This window comes from Tachypleus tridentatus, chromosome 12 (genome assembly GCF_004210375.1).
Source record: "Tachypleus tridentatus isolate NWPU-2018 chromosome 12, ASM421037v1, whole genome shotgun sequence".
Taxonomy (NCBI): domain Eukaryota; kingdom Metazoa; phylum Arthropoda; class Merostomata; order Xiphosura; family Limulidae; genus Tachypleus; species Tachypleus tridentatus.
In genome coordinates this window covers 55159879-55179303 of record NC_134836.1, presented here as the reverse complement: position 1 = coordinate 55179303, position 19425 = coordinate 55159879, and the positions used below count along the sequence as shown (strand labels likewise).

At 36.6% G+C, this 19425-nt stretch overlaps 1 protein-coding gene across 1 annotated transcript in view; it reads right to left on the bottom strand.

Annotated features, from left to right (window-relative positions):
- The window catches only part of LOC143233361 (serine/threonine-protein kinase SIK2-like), a 76900-nt gene extending 60086 nt beyond the window's left edge, over positions 1-16814 (bottom strand). The window contains exon 1 of the mRNA XM_076469535.1: positions 16575-16814. Coding sequence (XP_076325650.1) covers positions 16575-16697 — 123 coding nt within the window. The 5' untranslated portion in view covers positions 16698-16814. The remainder of the gene's footprint in view (positions 1-16574) is intronic.
- Between the last annotated feature and the right edge of the window lie 2611 nt (positions 16815-19425).

The window sequence follows — 19425 nt, the reverse complement described above, 5'->3', positions numbered from 1 at the left end:
TCTCTGCGAGGTCCCCTAACCACATCCAGGTATCCACCCCAAGGATATCCACACAACGATAATAATTCTATTGGGGAACTATATATACTCGAATGATTAAACGTAATTTTACCATCAGCTTCTTCGTGCAGTAAACAGCGAATAATGCATTAATATAAAGCTTATACGTTTTCAAATAATTAAAATGAGGTATGGTGCGTCACATCAGTTTTATCATGTCACTTTTTTAAAGCAGGATGACAAACATATGAAAGAAAAACAATAGTTTTAACAATCTAACATGTTATGGAAACCTTTACGTATTCTATTTTATGGTTCACTGAGTCTTTTGTTCGTTTGTTTTAAGTTTCGTGCAAAGCTACACGAGGGATATCTGCACTATCCAGCCCTAATTTAGCAGTGTAAAAAATACACCAATTCTTGGGCTACTCTTTTACCAATCAATGGTGGGATTCACCGTAGCATTATAACACCCCACGGCTGAAAGGAACTGCATGTCTGGTGTGAAGGGATTCGAACCTGCGACCCTCAGATTGCGAGTCGGGTTAACTACAGAAATATTTCAGCTTTAAATTCTGCAGGCATTTGTACCTTTCAGTTCCGTCAGCCTTAAATTTCAGAAATGTTCTTTTTTTCCAAATAAACAGACTTTATACGAGTTATATGAATTATGTTATTGTGTTTATTTCTCGCATAACCTCAACATTTCTTAGTCGTACGAAAACATATAACATGACAAAAAGTTATCAGGGAAGTATGCGAATGTTTCTTTGTTTTGAATTGCGCGCAAAGCTAAACGAGGGCTATCTGCGCTAGCTGTCTTTAACTTAGAAGTGCAAGACTAGAGGGAAGGCAGCTAGTAACCACCACCCACCGCCAACTCTTGGGCTACTCTTTTACTAACGAATAGTGGGATTGACCGTCACATTATAACGCCCCCACAGCTGAAAGGACGAGCATATTTTACAGGGCTTCGAACCCGCGACTCAAAGATTGCGAGCCGAGCAATCTAACCACCTGGCTATGGCGAGCCTGAAGTATATGCTTTCTGTTTCTGCATTCAATAAAATTGGTTCCTTCTATGAAGGTTCACACAGGCTTGGACGTTTTTAGCAGCTTATTTGGTTGAGATCCAATAGTCTCATTTTAGTTATATTACTCAAGTTCTTACATCTGCTATTCTTGGGACTAGTTCTGGTTCAATTCCAATATACCTAGTATTTTATTTTGTTTAGAATGCCAAATTTAAATATCGAATGTTGTTGTTCGAATTCCAATGTTTCACTCTGTTTTGTCCGGAAATCAAATGAAATGATTTAAGATTTTTTTTTTTTTAATTCACTGCAGTATTCAAGGGCGCAGAGTTCCAATCAAGCTCCTCCGTTATCCAGATTACTTCTATAGCTATCCCTAGTCGGGTTTTTACCCGAAAAAAACAACAACAAATAAAACACCCACACATGATATCTGTGCCAAGTTTGGTCTACTAATTGTGAGTGTTGGGTATGGATACAACTTAGAACATGGTGTCCTGGAATCCTGAAGGAGCCAGAAATACAGCTATCGAGAAAACCTATTTCTAGATCCCCCAACACGCCTGAGTGGTTATCTGGGTTAGCCTCCCCCTTCCCCGTAGTGTTAGTAGGCTACGCCATATAGATAAAGGAATACCGCCGGGCCGCTAGAGGTTCGTTTGTCAAGGTTGATCCAACTAACAATGAGCAAACAAAGTTAAACTGATACAGGATTTTCGGATAGAAGTACCACTCTCTTAAAATAAAAGCTTTCATTTTTGAAGTTTGGCCAATGTACTCCACAGGTTTTTGTGGTCCATATTGGTTGTTGATACGATGTACACCTCAAGTTTACTTACCCCCCAGTGATGTCGAGAAAACCCACTTGTAGAGAAATATGTGTGTAAAAACGGCTCGTTTTGTGTTGAGAAAACTCAGTTACACAACCCCTCACAAACATGTGGTCAGCTTCCGGTCAGTTACCTCTCTCTTTCTTTGTGAACCTGACGATGACCGAAGAAGGTCGAAACGTTGTTCACTCCTCTACGTAAAAAAATTTTCAACCCAAACGAGCCGTTTTTACATATATATTTTATTTTACTTGCCCCCAGGTTTATATCCTTATAAAAATATGTTTTAACTGAGAGAGATAATTCATCGTTTCACTTACTTGTTATAGTGTATAATGTTGTTAATTACATGTTTGACTATTTATTCATTTTACAATCAATTATGTTTGTCATCAAGCTTTATTCAAGTTTCTCCTACTAAGTCTTTAATGACGCTGCTCGATGAATGTTTTTGTTTCATCGTTTTAAGTTTCGGGCAAAGCTATACAAGGGATATCTATGCTAGCTATCCCTAATTTAGCAGTGTAAGACTAGAGGGAAGGCCGCCAGTGATCATCACCCACCGCCAACTCTTGGTCTACCCTTTTACTAACGAATAGTGAAATTGACCGTAACATTATAACGCCCCTACAGCTGAAAGGGCGAACATGTTTCGTGTGACAGGGATTCGAACCGGCGACCCTTAGTTTACGCCATAACTACATTAAATAAAATTAGCAGAGGGCGTTTCGAGTTTGATAAGTTACTTAGATTTGTATTGATCATGTAGAAACAAAACTTATCCACAACCGGGTAGTAAGTACACTGATAATTCATTGATTATTTCAAATTAAAAGAAGTTTTGACACGTTAAACAGGGATACAAACCTGTCTATGTTTATTTATTTTTTGTTTATTTGCAAGTCAGATTAAGGGATCTGTAAATACTTTGGGCTTAACATGGAAGGTTTTGGGTAAACAAAGGAAAGAAAAGGATGGTTCCTGTATGAATAAGAAACCAACTGTAGACCAATTTCATATCCTAAGAAAATATTACAAAAAACTACTTTAGCAGTTCGTTTTCCGTCCCTTATGAACCTGTAAACTACAAATTTGTCAGCTGTTTTCCCCTTATGCAAATACAACTATTCAGCTATACGTTCCTTCTATATCCAGTAAATACCTGGATTTATTTTACTCGCTTGATTTATTTATGCCATAAAAAATACTGCATATACATTTCCATAAATATAACATTTTTTTTTCAAAAAATTGAATATTTCTAGAAGGTAACAAGCAGAAATATGTTATTGAATTTGTTTTACTTATGTTCATGCGTATTCGGGAACGAAACATTTTTCATCCAGCTACACTTATTTGTGTGTGTGTGTGTGTGTGTGTGTGTGTGTGTGCGTGCGTGCTTACCTTAGACACAATCTTTATATCACTTTTTTATATTTGCACAAAGATACATTGCAACTGTATCTCCACAATGAGAACTGTTTCTATTAAATAGAACAGTTCAAACAAACGGAGTTTTATTGTGTTAAACAACTAATATCAATGCCTTTTATTTGACACCGACCCTCGTTGTAAATAATGAATCATTTAATACGAAATAGACAAGGTTTTAGTGAAAAGAAACAGTAGCACATAAGAGATTAATTAAGGCAACGCTTCACCTATTATGTGTTTGTTTGTGAATTTTGCGCAGAGCTACTCGAGGGCTATCTACGCTAGCCGTCCATAATTTAGCAGTGTAAGACTAGAGGGAAGACAGCTAGTCATCATCACCCATCGCCAACCCTTGGGTTACTTTTTACCAATGAATAGTCGGATTGACCGTAACATTATAACATCCCTCCCCGGCTGAAAAGGTGATCATGTTTGATGCGACGGGGATGTGAACCCGCGACCCTCAGATTACGAGTCGCACGCCTCACCCCACGTGACCATACAGGGCCCCTATTACGTAATAATATTATACAATACAAGAAAGATGCAAGATAAGACGTTTGATAATTCTCTTGTTTATATTTATTCAGCTAATTTTTATACTGCAAGATGCAGCTATTAATATATTAATTTCTCATTTCTCCGAAGTAACTACCAACTTTTTACGGAATTGTAGCATCTTTATCAGATAATAACCCGCACAACTGGTCTCAAAATGTAAAGAGTTAATTATTAACCGAAGGGATCAACTAACCAAATTACTGACTGGGATTATATAGGTTGTACGATATTTAGAAAAATAACAAAAATTGGTAGACATATATGTTCCCTTCATTTTTATGTTTTTCTTTCTTTTTTTAACTTACCCTGATCAGCCCATAATAAAGAAAAAGGCCACAGCATAGCTATACAATAAAATATTAAAACGTACAATGATGATTACGGTTAGCCCCTCAAACGTATTATAAGTTTCATAGCTCATAGGAAGACTTCCCCCTTGGTCGCAGTCTAAAGGCTTGTAGAGCTATAAACCGTGTTTCGAAAACTGTGATAGTAACAGTACAAAATACATAGGTGATTGTGTAGTTTTATGTGTAAAAAAGAACAACTAATAAGTCATACGAAGAGTAGTTTCTACTAAAACATCAAGGTCAGTTACAAATATACCATGTAAAGGATTTAATATTATTTTAATATCTATGCTTAAGTTTAATATACACATTTAGAAGTGAATGTAACGCATATCATTAATTGTGTATTGCTAAAGTCCTGCCTATTCTCGAAATTTGTAGAAGATTCTCGAAAGTACGAATCAATAATGTACCAGGTGTGTACGTCATTGGACAGTATTATTGCCAATTGAATTTCGAGAATCTGGACTAATGAATATAAAAGGTAGCCTCGCAGTATGTACGCGGGAAGATGTATATAAAATATCATTTATCGCTATAATCAGTATACTATAAACCTGAGTAGTTATAATTGTGATAAACGCTTATTAATCGGAAATGTGCAGATATTTAACCGGGAATGTTTATATATTTCGAATTTTACAAACAATTCAATTTCACTGAATAACTTCAGACATTAGTATTTCTACGAGGACATTAAATATCTTCGTCGGTAAAAATTGAGCTTATAAGCGACGTGAAGATAGCTAAGGATAAACAGCTAGCTAGCTTAAGCAAAGTGAAATAATATGAGCTCAGAATTAATTCACTTGTCGTGGGCCATCGATAAAATATACTCTTCAAAAAAAGAAAGGCAAAAGGGATATTTTTGTTATTTTAAAGAGAAATATGTGTAATAACGTTACAAGCTCAGAGTATGTGATGTTACACGTGTTAAGGCACTGATTGTCAGACCAAAATGACAATAAAAGTTGTGCACTTTGAAAGCGGAGGGAAACATCGGATTTTTCGCCAAAACGCATTCGTGTCCAATAAATTTGTTTGAGAGATCTGCATGTTCTGCAAGTGCAACATGTGCAAAATCCCCTATAAAAGTGACGGGTTCTCGGTTTCCATAGCTCAGTGTTAAGCCACCGACACGCAATACAGTTACGCCAAGACTGACTGAAGCATAACGCAACAACGCCATTGGTCGTTTGGAAGTAGGCGAATCTCGATCAGATGTTGCCAGAGCTGTGAATGTCCACCCAAGCACCATCACAAGGCTATGGAATCGTCACCAACAACATGGATCAACTCGTGACCGTCCACGATCTGGCAGACCTCGTGTGACCACGCCCGCACAAGATCGTCACATCCGGTTACGTCACCTTCGGGATAGGACCGCCACTGCAACGTCTACTGCCTCAACCATACTAGGGCTGCGTAGGATTTCCGATCAGACCGTACGCAACCGTCGACGAGATTCTTAGGCCCCATGTGCAACCCATCATGGTGAACGTCAACGACGTTTTTCAACATGACAACGCCCATCCTCACACAGCCCGACTCACCACTGTCTTCTTGAGACACCACAACATCAACGTTCTTCCCTAACCCTCCAGATCACCAGATTTTAACCCCATCGAACATCTTTGGGACGAGTTGGCCCGACATCTGCGACGGCGACAACCTCAACCGCAGACTCTACCTCAGCTTGCAGTAGCTTTGCAGGCTGAGTGGACAGCCATTTCCCAGAATGTGATTCGTCATCTCATCGCTTCCATGGGCAGGAGATGCCAAGCAGTTATTGATGCTCACGGGGGGGCATACTTGTTATTGACGTTGAGTGACGTTAAACTTCAACTAGTGAGCGTGGACTTTGCCTTTGCAGACTTTGCATATTCAGCAGTGAATGTGCAAAGTTTCACACGTGTCATACAGAACTACCCGGAATGAACTTAACAATTTGTCTAATATTTTGCCTTTTGCGTTTCTTTTTTTGAAGAGTATATTTATTAACAGACGAGATAGAAGACATAATCCTATTTGCGATTTTCTATTTTTTTATTTATATTATTATTTGTAATAACCGTTATTATGAATTGCATTGTTGTTTGTGTATCAAAATATATTTGTGTTAAGAAAGAAAATTGTGTGATCAATCTTGTTGTTAATTATTATATTAACATTTAATTAACTTCTAAATTAAAATTTATGGATAGTTGAAATCGTAAAAGGTAACGTACGTAATATAATAAATCGAAAATTCGTAACAACCATTTATTTGTTTGGTTTGAATTTCATTCAAAGCTACACGAGGACTATCTGCGTTAGCTGTCCGTAATTTCTCAGTGTAAGACTAAAGGGAAGGTAGCTAGTCATCACCACCCACCGTCAACTCTTGGGCTACTCTTTTACCAACGAATAGTGGGATTGAGTGTCAGATTATGACACGCCCCCACGGCTGAAAAAGCGAGCATGTTTGGTGCGACAGGTATTCGAATCCGCGACCCTCGGATTAAGAGACGAGTGCCTTAAGTACTTGAACATGCCGGGCCCAACAATCATTTCAAACTTTAATTCTAAAATAATATTTAGACTTAAACTATTATTTAATGCTTACATAACTAAAAGTGCTAAGTTTCATAATTATGGAACCTAAAGTGAAAAAAGTGTACATATTTATACAAACTATACCAATCAGTCTTAACGCAGATGAATTACTAGACAAAGAATTATAGTAAAACACTTAGCAGTAACGAATGTTGTTACTTGACAGTAAAATATTAACCCTCAAACAGTCTTCTGTGTTATTTAGTGAACAGTTAAAAGTGATGTCTGTTATCCCCTACTTGAAATAAGCGACCGTTACGATGTAACTAAAACTGGTAAATCATAAGTCGTAGGAATAAACAGCGAAGCAAAAATTCAACTACATTGCCCACTTCTCGACCTATGCGGCTTCTACGTGGTAAAGAATAGTTTGTTTTCTTTTCGCGCAAAGCTACACGAGGGCTATCTGCGCTAGTCGTCCCTGATTTAGTTGTGTAAGATAAGAAGGCACGCAGCTAGTCATCACCACCCACAGCCAACTCTTGGGCTACTCTTTTACCAACGAATAGTGGGATTAACCGAACTTTAGAACGCCCCCACGGCTGAAAGGGCGAGAGAGAATAGTAAAACAGTTTGCTGCTTACGACCTATGTGTAACCTACAAACTACACGTTATTTTTGGTCTACCGATGATAATCTACAAGTTTATTAATACACACATATTTCTGAATTATTAGAAAGTACCTTGGTTCGATGTCGCAGTATGGAAATAATGTTTGGTAACAGAATTCTATTAGGTAGCACAGTCATTCTCAGGAACGTTTAAGTCTAATTCTGATACAGTCAATAATTATAGTGGAAGCAAGGCATGATTAGTGTTCTTTATAGGTGGTAACAAACTCGGTTTGAGGACTACATGGAATCACATTTCAAATTTTCTGCTTGTGATATTTGTTTAGTTCCCTTTAAAGATTTTCCTTAACATAAAGTATATTAATCTGTTTTTCATTGTCGAAGCTGACATTTGTACACGGTGAACAAAGTGCCCAAATCCAATTTGAAGGTGCGTTGCTTCTCCTAGACATTTTTTTAACAGTTGATGATACTGGACTAAAAGGTCAACGGTCGTCACCCAGCTAAAAAGGTCAAGGGTCATCACTCAGTGATCTCATTTATATTACGATATTTCTTTTTTACTTCACCCTTTGTAGGATGAAGACATGTCTGTCAAATCAATAAATATGTAATTAAAGTCATAACTAATTAAAATATTAAGGGGAAAGGCAATTTTTAACACTAATAAATGAGAGTCTGAAATAGGTTTAGGTTCATCTGATGAAACCTAGTAATTGTCTAAAAGGTCTAAAGTGAAAGATTATATTTCTTCAAAAACAGAAACGGGTATCATAATGCGGGTTTCATTATTTTTGCTTGGTATTTAAACATGAGAAGTCTTCATCCGATTACACATACGAACATCAGAACACTTACAAACAAGCCTAATGTGGATTTTATTTGAGAGTGTGTGTACCTAAGACGCACGTTTTAATTTTGTATTCTTATCATACGTACACAAAAATAAAAATTTATCTTTACTTATTAAAACAAATACAACAACAGAAGACAAGGCGATTCAGACTAAACATCAGAAGCTCAGAAACTACTAAAATATCGGACGACAAACAAAACTTGAGTCCAAGAAATTTAGGAGATGCTGTGATTAGCTTCGCATTTAGTCGCTTACAATAAATACATTTATAATGCATCAGTGTTACACTCACATAGTCAAAGATGAGAATGTAATACTAAAGTCTCCTTACTTGGTACATACCAACGAATGTAGAAACAACAAAAATTACAATTGAACCTTAACCTTTTGAAACAACCATTATGTTACTTACAGCTGCGTTTGTTATCTCATCAGTAGTAAGTGTGCAGTCGCGATAAAACTCTACTTGACCTTATGCGGTGTTAAGAAATGATACTAGGATGAAATTTATAGTTACTAGTGTTGTAGGGATCCTTAAAATAATGTTTCCCTAGTGCTTCCGCAGCCAATCAACTTTAAACAATTGCACGACAAAAAATTCGGAAAAGTTTTGTTTGTTTTCCAATTATACGAGAGCTATCTGCACCAGCCGTCCCTAATGTAAAACTAAAGGAAAGAGAGCCAGTCATCACCACCCACCATCAACTCTTGAGATACTGTTTTATCAAACAAACAAAAAAGTAGATTGACAATGTCTCTACCTGTGTAAACAAACCCAAATGGTACTGACACAAAGATTACCTCCAATTCGATCTGAGAAAGCCCGGCATGGTCACATGGTTAAGCTGTTCGGCTCGCAATCCGAGGGTCGCAGGTTCTAACCATGCTCACCATTTCAGTCGGATGAGTGTTATACTGGGACGGTCAATCGCATTATTCGTTGGTAAGTGTAGCCCACAACGACTTTCGATTCTGAAACTAAGATCAGAACCTCACATTGTTTTGTGGTTACCCTTTTTCCACTTTATTCCATGTTTTGATATCAGAAAATGTGTGCCAGGTATTAGCCATAAAACATTATTTTAACTTTTAAACAGCCTTTAATATTTGTCTTTAAAAGTTAGGGAAACGTATGAAAAATATTTGTTTGTTCTGCGCAAAGCAACTAGGCTGTCTGCGCTAACATATTCATTGGGCTGAAAGTATTTGCAACTGTTTACAAACGAGGAAGATTGTACAGTCAGGTTGCTGAAGGTGTAGAAAGACAAAACAATTAGATGACGGTAGCCCTCAACAGAAGTAGAAGAACTGGTACGACATGGAGTTCAGCAAAGAAATACAACTTTAAAACCACGCCCTAGGGCAGTCCAGAGCAATGACGTCACGGTCTACAGAGTGAAAGTTACGATTACGATAGTGTAGACGTCTCTGATACACAACAAAACAGCTGTATTAAAGTTACGCATATCTTCTGGTACCATGAATTGAAACCTAGAAGGTTTATAAGTCAAGCGGTCAGAGGCTTCCTGGGAAATTTCAAATTCAAAGGCTTTTTTCATAAGAAAATCGAATCATCTCAAGCTCGTCCGCCTAAGTGTCTTTCAACCCCCGTACAACCTAATACACTGTTCTGCCTGCTTAAACATGAGTTTGAAAAATAACGTTCGCTGTCGGTGGAAAATTTTCGAGATGCATGACCTAAAAGCGACATGGCAGTCCTTCGCCAAACCACAGCTACTGACAACGGAGGAACCACTTTCAAGGTTACCACAGAATCTAAAACGTTTTTGACGACTGAGGAACTAGTTGCAAGGTTGGCACATAATATACAAATTTTTGACGAATGAAAAGAGCAGTAACAGCACGAGACATGAAAAATCGCGCTTATGAATGACGCGTAAACATTAGCAGTAATTTATAAATTGTGTTCAACAAATGAATTCTAAAGAATATAAAGTACTGCGATTGAAACAAAACTGATACCTAAACTAAGACAAATTATTTTCGTCCTGCATTGACAAGATGATTTCTAACGTTTTAACGCAACAATAAACACAATACAAACAATAATTTCGCTTATTTAAAAAGATCTATTTTTACGCATTTCCTGACATTTTCAAATTAATATTTTTGAAAGACAGACGTGGCCAAGTGTTTAGGAACGTACTTCGACAACTATCTAATGGCTTTAAGAAACTTCTATGCTATAACATTACACCGTACATTCTAGCCACTTAACAAGGAATTCTACCACTCCATCAATACTTATTACTTAATAAGGAAGGTAGTTTTGAACGTTGTTACTATATTTATATGTCTCAGGTTAACAACAGGTTATTGCGTGAGTTGCGTAATTTATTATAAAAAGATTTTTATGAATATAAACAAACAAGTACACTACAGACCACATACCCAGAACAAACAACAGAACTTTGCTATAACATCTCGCAAAAGTACCAACCATTAATGACAAAACATTCACTTTCTTGTAACAAATCGAGAACACATCTGGAAGATTTTCTTATCACCACATGTCTAAACTTGGATTCATCATGATCAAATCTGATCTATAGTATATTAATATTACAAAACAACAATTATTCACAATATAAACAATACCACAACATAATTCAATGTACACCAACTACTGAAGTGAATTGACTTGTTTTAACAACGATACATTTGTTTTGTCGTCCGTGTTTCAAATCAGCAAAACCATGGTTTCAATCTCAGTAATGAACTTAAACACTAAGTTTCAACACAGCTACAACGAACACACACAAAAAATAGAATTAAGAAGTGAGGAACTGCCAAATATTGTTCAAGAACAAGAGTTTCAAAGGTTGAGGGTTGAAAAGCGCATTAGAAAGTTTAGGTGAAACAACTGGTTTAAGGTTTACTACGAAAAGAGTTATTCAAGAAAAAACATTTTGAAATGAGGAAGATGTAATTGAAAGAATGACTAAAATAACAAACCTGTTTAAAGCATCCTCATACAAATATGGAGAACATTCAAGGAATCAGAACTGTTCAAAACAAATCAAATGAAGCATAAGAGCATAACGTTTCACGTGGTCAAACATAAGCCTTAAGGGGATCACAAAACTGGACTAACAATTAGAAGAATTTGTAAACTTCGCATCCCCGTCGCGCCAAACATGCTCGCCCTCCCATTCGTGAAGGCGTTATAATGTGACGGTCAATCCCACTATTCGTTGGTAAAAGAGTAGCCCAAAAGTTGGCGGTGGTTGGTGATGACTAGCTGCCTTCCCTCTAGTCTTACACTACTAAATTAGGGACGGCTAGCACAGATAGCCCTCGAGTAGCTTTGTGCGAAATTCAAAAAAGAAACAAACAAGAGAAATACCACTACATCACGGTTGATCCTGAAATACCCACTAGATGACGCCTGAATGGTTCTGTCTATAAACTGCCACACAATAATGTTCCAAAATGTGCTGAGTAAGAAGTATTAATAGTGGTAGAGTTTGGGAAATAAAAAGCCACAAACTGACCAATCACAACTCGATCCTGATCCAACTGAACACGCACGGCAATAGCAGCAAAAAATATACGTACTTGCACATAAATCTAAAGCACAACAAAGTTGAGTTCGAATGCTGGTTGAGAGACCACAGAAATAATGACAGTAGCCATGCCTGATGTAGTAAAACATATAAAGCTATTAAAAATTTAACTAAACTTCTGTTGTAAAACGAACTCGTTATTTTGTAAGATTATAAAGCGAAACGACGCTTGATTGTTGAAAATCGTGGACTTTCACCGATGACCCTTAATCTTTCTCCTTGTATGTATGTATACATATATATAAAGAAAAAACCTTCAAATCTACGGGGTTTGGTGGGGTGTGTGATGAATTTACACTATGTAACAAATTTTTTTACTTTTTCTTGTTCCTGAGCAAAAAGTGTTATTTCCCAATTGCTTATGCCTAAAGTAAATAAAAAAAGACCTATTTTTCTCTTCGAACTTTGCTTTTGTGACCTGGGTAATGAAATTTTCAAATTTATCAATTTTCCAGAACATTTCAGGTAGATTCAGTGCTGAGTAGCTGATAGAGAATTTTCTCGAACTTACAAGAATTTAAGAACTTATGAAAATTTTCAAGAAACTTTTAGAATTTTCTACAACTTTCCGTAGTATATATATATATATATATATACAGGGACTCACTACTCACAACTTCCGTTTGGTTCTAGCTGCCTATGTGAACATATAGACCGATCTGATTTTATCAGAGATGGCATCAAGAAGCTGCAAGAATTCTCCACACGCATTCTGCTATGTATGTGGCCAATTTATCAAGACGAGAGCGAAAAGTACTCTGTGACAGCATCTGATAAAATGTGTGAAGCCTACAAGGTATATTTTGGTATGTCTGTCATGGATCAATACAAACCTTGGACACATCATTTTACCTGCAAATGAACTATAGAAGGTAAGACGGACAATTTTTGCTTGATTGAATAGTAAGATTTTGTATTATACAAATTTTAGACCTTTTAAAATTTAAATATCTTTTAATTTATTTTTTAATTTCCAATAGTAAATAAAATATCACATAAAATATTTTGCATGAACCTCTTACACATTAGTTGTAGATAAAATAAATTTATTCATAATAATTTTATTTTACTCTTTACGCTATTCCAAGAATAGCGAACGTTATCTTTCAAACTCATGTTTATGCAGGCAGAATAGTGTATTTGGTTGTACCGGGGTTGAAAGGCACTTAGACGGATGAGCTTGAGATGATTCGATTTTCTTATGAAAAAAGCCTTTGAATTCGAAATTTCCCAGGAAGTCTCTGAGCGCTTGACTTATAAACCTTCTAGGTTTCAAATCATGGTACCAGAAGATGTGTGTAACTTTAATACAGCTGTTATGTTGTGTATCAGAGACGTCTTCACCATCGTAATCATAACTTTCACTCTGTAGACTGTGACGTCATTGTTCTGGGCTGCCCTGGGGCGTAGCTTCAAAGTTGTATTTCTATCCTGAACTCTGTGTTGTACCAGTCCTTCTACTTCTGTTGAGGGCTACCGTCATATAATTGTTTTGTCTTTCTACACCTTTAGCAACCTGACTGTACAATCTTCCTCGTTTGTAAACAGTTGCAAATACTTTCAGCCCAATGATTATGTTAGCGCAGACAGCCTAGTTGCTTTGCGCAGAACAAACTAATATTTTTCATACGTTTTCCTAACTTTTAAAGACAAATATTAATAAAAGGCTGTTTGAGAATTTAAAAAATGCATCTACTATGATGTATCCGGACCTACCATCATCCATCACCCCAGTGCCACACTGCTCTGAGCTCTCTGTATCAACTCCAGAGAGAAAGTAGCCATCCACAGAAGAGAACAACAAAACAGAAGAGGAGTTAGACGTTGAAGATCCAGATTACAGTTTCAGAGGTGCACCTGGTGAGAGAAAACCATACTACCCCAACCACAGAGACCTCAGTGTCTTGGTTAGAGATCTTGGTCTTACAAAGTCAAATGCCGAGCTTTTGACATCTAGTCTCAAGGAGTGGGATTTGTTAGATGAAGGTGTGCAAGTCACAAGTCAGAGGAAACGTCATCGACATTTTCAAGCTTCTTCACTCGTCAAGAAGGGCTCTGCTTCTGCTACAATGTATCCGGTCAGTGAGGCAACTGGAATTGCTTGTAACCCAAACGAGTGGCGCCTATTCATTAATAGCTCATCTAGAAGCCTCAAAGCTGTGCTTCTCCATAACTAGAATAAGTATCTGTCTCTTTCCCTGGCTCATTCGGTGCACCTCAAAGAGGAATACAACAACGTCAAGACCTTGCCAGAAGCCTTGAAGTATGATGACTATGGCTGGGAGGTTATCAGAGACTTCAAAATGGTGGCATTCCTGATGGGTCTCCAAGAAGACTTTACCAAGTTTCCCTGTTATCTTTATCTTTGGGACAGCAGGGACACCGTAGCGCACTACAACAGGAAGCACTGACCACAACGGGCAAAATCATCTGTGGGGTTGCACAATGTCAAGTGTGAGCCACTAATGTACCTCCAGAAGGTGTTTTTCCCACCACTGCACATAAAATTGGGTGTTATGAAACAATTTGTCACAGCTTTTGATAAGGAGTCTGCAACCTTCAAGTACTTACGAGATTTTTTTCTCTCTAAGGCGTCTAAGATGTCTGAGGCAAAGGTCAAAACTGGTGTCTTAGTTTGACTACAAATAAAGAAGATCCTGGAGTTCACAGAATTCCCCCAAGAAGCTCAGTAGAAAAGGAAAAATAAAGCTTGGGACAGCTTTGTCGCAGTGGTTCAGGACTTCTTGGGCAATCACAAGACCGAAAATTATGTGGAAGTGGTTGAGGCTTTGGTGCAAAACTACCGCAAAGTAGGCCGCAGGATGTCCCTGAAAATCCATATCCTTGACGCTCATCTTGATAAATTCAAGGAGAATATGGGAGCATACTCAGAGAAGCAAGGCGAGTGCTTCCACCAAAATATACTGGACTTTGAACGCCGCTACCAAGGAGCGTATAATGAACACATGATGGGAGACTATATTTGGGGGCTGATACGTGAAAGTGATTTACATTACAGTCACAAATCTGGAAAAACTACTCACTTCTAAACATTTTTGTATGGCTTTAGTATAAATACATGTAAATCTTGATTCATATATTGTTTTATTCAGACCTTATGCAAATTAAAATGTGCAAATTTTCCCATTTTTACATAGAAAATATGTTAATTTCTAATTTTTATTATCCAGGTTATAAAAGCAAAGTTTGAAGGGAATAATGGCCGTTTTCTGTACTTTTACAACATAAGCAATTATGAAATAACACATACTATCCAGGAACAAAAATACACTATGTAACACAAATTTAAGAGTAAAATACACCAAGGAAATACATATAAAACACACACACAGAGAAGCTGTAGTTTTACCAGGTCACATCAACAATTTTTATTCGTTTTAACCCGTCACAACATTTCTGTTTAACTCGTACGCTGCATATAAGCTAAAACGCAATAGTATGTAAATTAGGAATACATAGAGTTCTCACAACGATTTAAGCGTGGTCTATGTTTTCTAAGAGAACTTGTACTTCGTGCATATGGTCTCAGCATTTATTTCGAAACAGTATGCAATACATATACAGGGTCACAATACTACAAGTACGGCTAAGGCTAAGCTGTGAATCAAAATATCCCCGACACAGACGGTATCAATGAACTGGATATACTTAATGAATATAAACTAACTCCACTATCAGCTCATACACTCATATGACAGATTTTATTTATATGAATACACGTGCAAATTATGTTACATTATTCAATAACATTGTTGTTGGTATACTGAAAACCAAATTACAAGTGTCTTAAATATACTTGTACCTTTCAAGCTAAATATAAGGAAAATTAAGTTTTCTCTCTAAAAACAACAAAAAGTGGATTTCACATACATTTTTAGCACTGAGGCTCAGGCCTTAACTTGGTTGTCACAGTCGTAACTATTACGAAGTAAACATACTTAAATGCGCTTTCATTAGGACTGTGTGTGTTTGCGTGCGTGTTTTCTTACAGCAAAGTCACATCGGGTTATCTGCTGAGCCCATCCAGGGGAACCGAACCCCCTGATTTTAGGGATGTAAGTCCGTAGACTTACCGCTGTACTAGCGGGAAGCAGTTAGAACTGACTCAAAAGGGTATTCTTATAGTTAACCTTGTTTCATAACCCTAAAGACGGAAGTGTACGGCTGTGTCACTCGTTATAATCTTCTAAAATAATCCTTGTAGCTTTGTATGGTCGCTGTGTTGTTGTTTTTCAAAGTTAAATAAATAAATATATACATACATTTCTCAAACGAACAATGTTATGCTATTATTAACTAAGTATAGAAGATTCACTTGTTTATTAATACATCAAATAAGATAGAAGCTACGTTAAAGTTTCATTTGTTTGCTCTACATTAAACTTGACATATGTTGGGTAACAACTAACATGCGAAAACCGTATGTTTAAACCAAGTTTGTGCCAAGTTACGTATCATTCCAAACTGCAACCTTAGTTAACTGGAATATAATTAATGGATTATAAAATATATGCCTTCTTTTGTAGTTATTGTTTCCAAACACACTCGCACAATCATCAACAACAATACGACAGGACTATCACATCAGTTCCTTTTGTTGTTATTGTTATTGAAAGTTAAGATTCAAAACGTAAATGAGAAATTGTAGAGTTACTTATTAAAACACGTTATGCATGTGAATCCACGCTGTTTAGGCGACAGTCGCTTATATCTAACTTAAACACTAGGCTTACTTCAGACTTCGTTATTCGATGTTTCGCTAACTTCACAACAGCGAAGTTTCCTTTCCCAATGGTGCGTTCTATTTCATAAAATCCAACGCGGATTGGACCTTTCGGTTTCTCATCACTACCCATCGTGTTCCACTGTATCGTCTAAGCTAAACTTAACCTGTTTACAACCGTTAAAACCACTAGGAAACATAAACCAAGTGATCCCTTCACATTCATACCTAATTCTCTCTGCCTTGGTCTGATCTTGGCATGTGCCGGTAAACACGGTATGACGTCATTGTAAACGTCAGTAGGCTGTCGACTTATCAGGAGGAGTTGAAGCCACTTGCACAGATATGACGTCAAGTCCAGTGAGTCTGCTAAAATCTAAATAAAACTATGGTTGAAATGTAGTTGTTCGAACAAAGTAAGACACGGTTTTAGTTGATAAGATGTACCACATATACCTGCGGTTGTTATTTTTTTCGTGGTGTTTTTTTCGTTATACGTACTATTTATACAGCACTGAGAATGAGCTCCCACTTTGTGTACTATGTGTGGGTGTACAAAAAAATAGTCCTAACGAAACTATGACCTACTGGACTTCTCTGTTTGTGTCTTTTACATTTAATTATGCACGGTTGTGTAAGCTCCGTTTATATGGTACTTACGTGTGGCAGCTAATTTAATAGAATCACCAGCACGAAGCTAAACAGCGTTCTGTGAATTTGATACTAGCTATGATAACATACAAAACTATTAAGAACATTCGCGGTATCTTTTTCGTTTCATGCAAGGCATTCAAATAGACAAAAAAAATGTATTTGCATTTTAATGCTAATTTCAGAAATATAAATTAAAATTTGAAGAGGTGACTGTTTTTTAAATTTTGCTTACGAAACGAAGGATGTACTGCTAGCGTTACATATATACCCCTGAATTTAAATAAATACAAGACATCAGGACAATGCAAAGCATATCTTGTGTCTATGTAACAAATACAATGTGAACATTCGGGAATAGTCTTAAATATTTGCTTGAAGAAATAATCATGTTCATGCTTACGACACCAAACGAACCCACAAAGATACGAATCAATTACGTTCACGGCTGGCTCCACAATGTCGCTTGTTACGTCTCTTAACCACATTCCAAGTACTTTTATTTTGCTGGAGATCTCAGAAATAGAACTTAAAATTTGGAGAAGTGATTTTTTAAGGGAGAAGAAATGGGAAGAATATTATATTTTAAAAGGCATTTTAAATATTTTTTATTTAAAAAATAATAATTCAAATAAACAAACATTGAAGCTGTATTTCTGTCCTTTGAACCCCATGTAAGAATATTAAGGTAAAATAGGTTTATTTGTTATTCCATAATACATACATATACATACAATATACTACCTGTAATAAGGATTGTGATTCACAATCACTCTGTGTAATAGAATCAGAGAAACAGGTACAAAATATGTACCCATCTTGGCATGTTTTGTCTGTTTGTCATAGTATTGATACAATGTTTTACATGGCGTTAAGAAATTGCTCTGAATCTTTATATGCTACTATGTGTGAATTATTTCTTTTGTTTGTTAGTTTGTAATTAAACACAAAGCTACATAATGAGCTATCTGTGCTCTACCCACCATCGGTATCGAAACTCTATACTCCTTCCTCCCGCTAGTACAGCGGTAAGTCTACAGATTTACAACGTTAAAATTAAGGGTTCGATTTCCCCTCGATGGGCTCAGCAGATAGCCCGATGTAGCTTTCGTATAAGAAAATATACATAATACTCCGATGCTCCACTAGGAGACAATGAACACACGGTTCCAGTATGGCTGGCTCATATCATTTTTTCGGCACGTCTATCTATCTATACAATTATTATTTGTATATTTTGAAGCATCATACAATCTGTAAACGTGGTATTTAATTTTCAACAATATTTTCATACAGAATCCCACGTTTACCAATTAAATTATTGTCTTCCAAATCAGTTCCATAATTTCTTTTAGTCTTAATTTATTCCATATTTTTAAAGTTACAGACAAAAACAAACTTGTCTGAAACAGTCAGTCGTGAATTCGTTTCAGTTTTTAATGATTTATAATATATAATAATTGTTTAATGTACAACTACATTGTTCTTTGTAATTTGAAATATCCAATGATTGTAAAACAATCTCGGAGAAACGCAGCTGCATGATAAAAAACAACAAGAAGAAAACAGTCCGTGCTTTTTACTAAACAGCCATAGTTGGAACCAATTAACAATTATACACTTAATCCTCACTCATGTGGTGTGACGTCTTGCATAACCCATTAACAAAGAAATCTTTCTGTAATCATATCGTAAAGCCAAAACATTCTCTGTTAATACGAGTGTAATAGAGCATGACACTTGGTTATTAGCAAAACTGCTGGAGAATAAATGGACATATTCTATTAACAATGGCTTTTGATCATTTTCAACATGTGGAGCTCTTACACGCTTCCGCCCGCTAGTACAGCGGTATGTCTCCGTATTTAAAACGCTACAATCAAGGGTTCGATTCTTCTCGATGGACCCCGCAGATAGCCTGATGTGACTTTGCTATAAAAAAACACGCACACACATACAGTTTTTTATTGACATTAACCTGTAATTTCAAAGTTAACAAAACAACGGATTCGTATAATATGTTTACAAGGCGTCACTTCTAGATAAACCCATTTTATCCGGAGCAACAACGTCATTCAAACAGACTAGACCCATGCGGAAGCTTCAAAATAATATTAAAACATCGCATGCTGTTGTTGGATTGTTTACTTTTGAGAGATGTTCGTTTTTGGAATTTCGCACAAAGCTACTCGAGGGCTATCTGTGCTAGC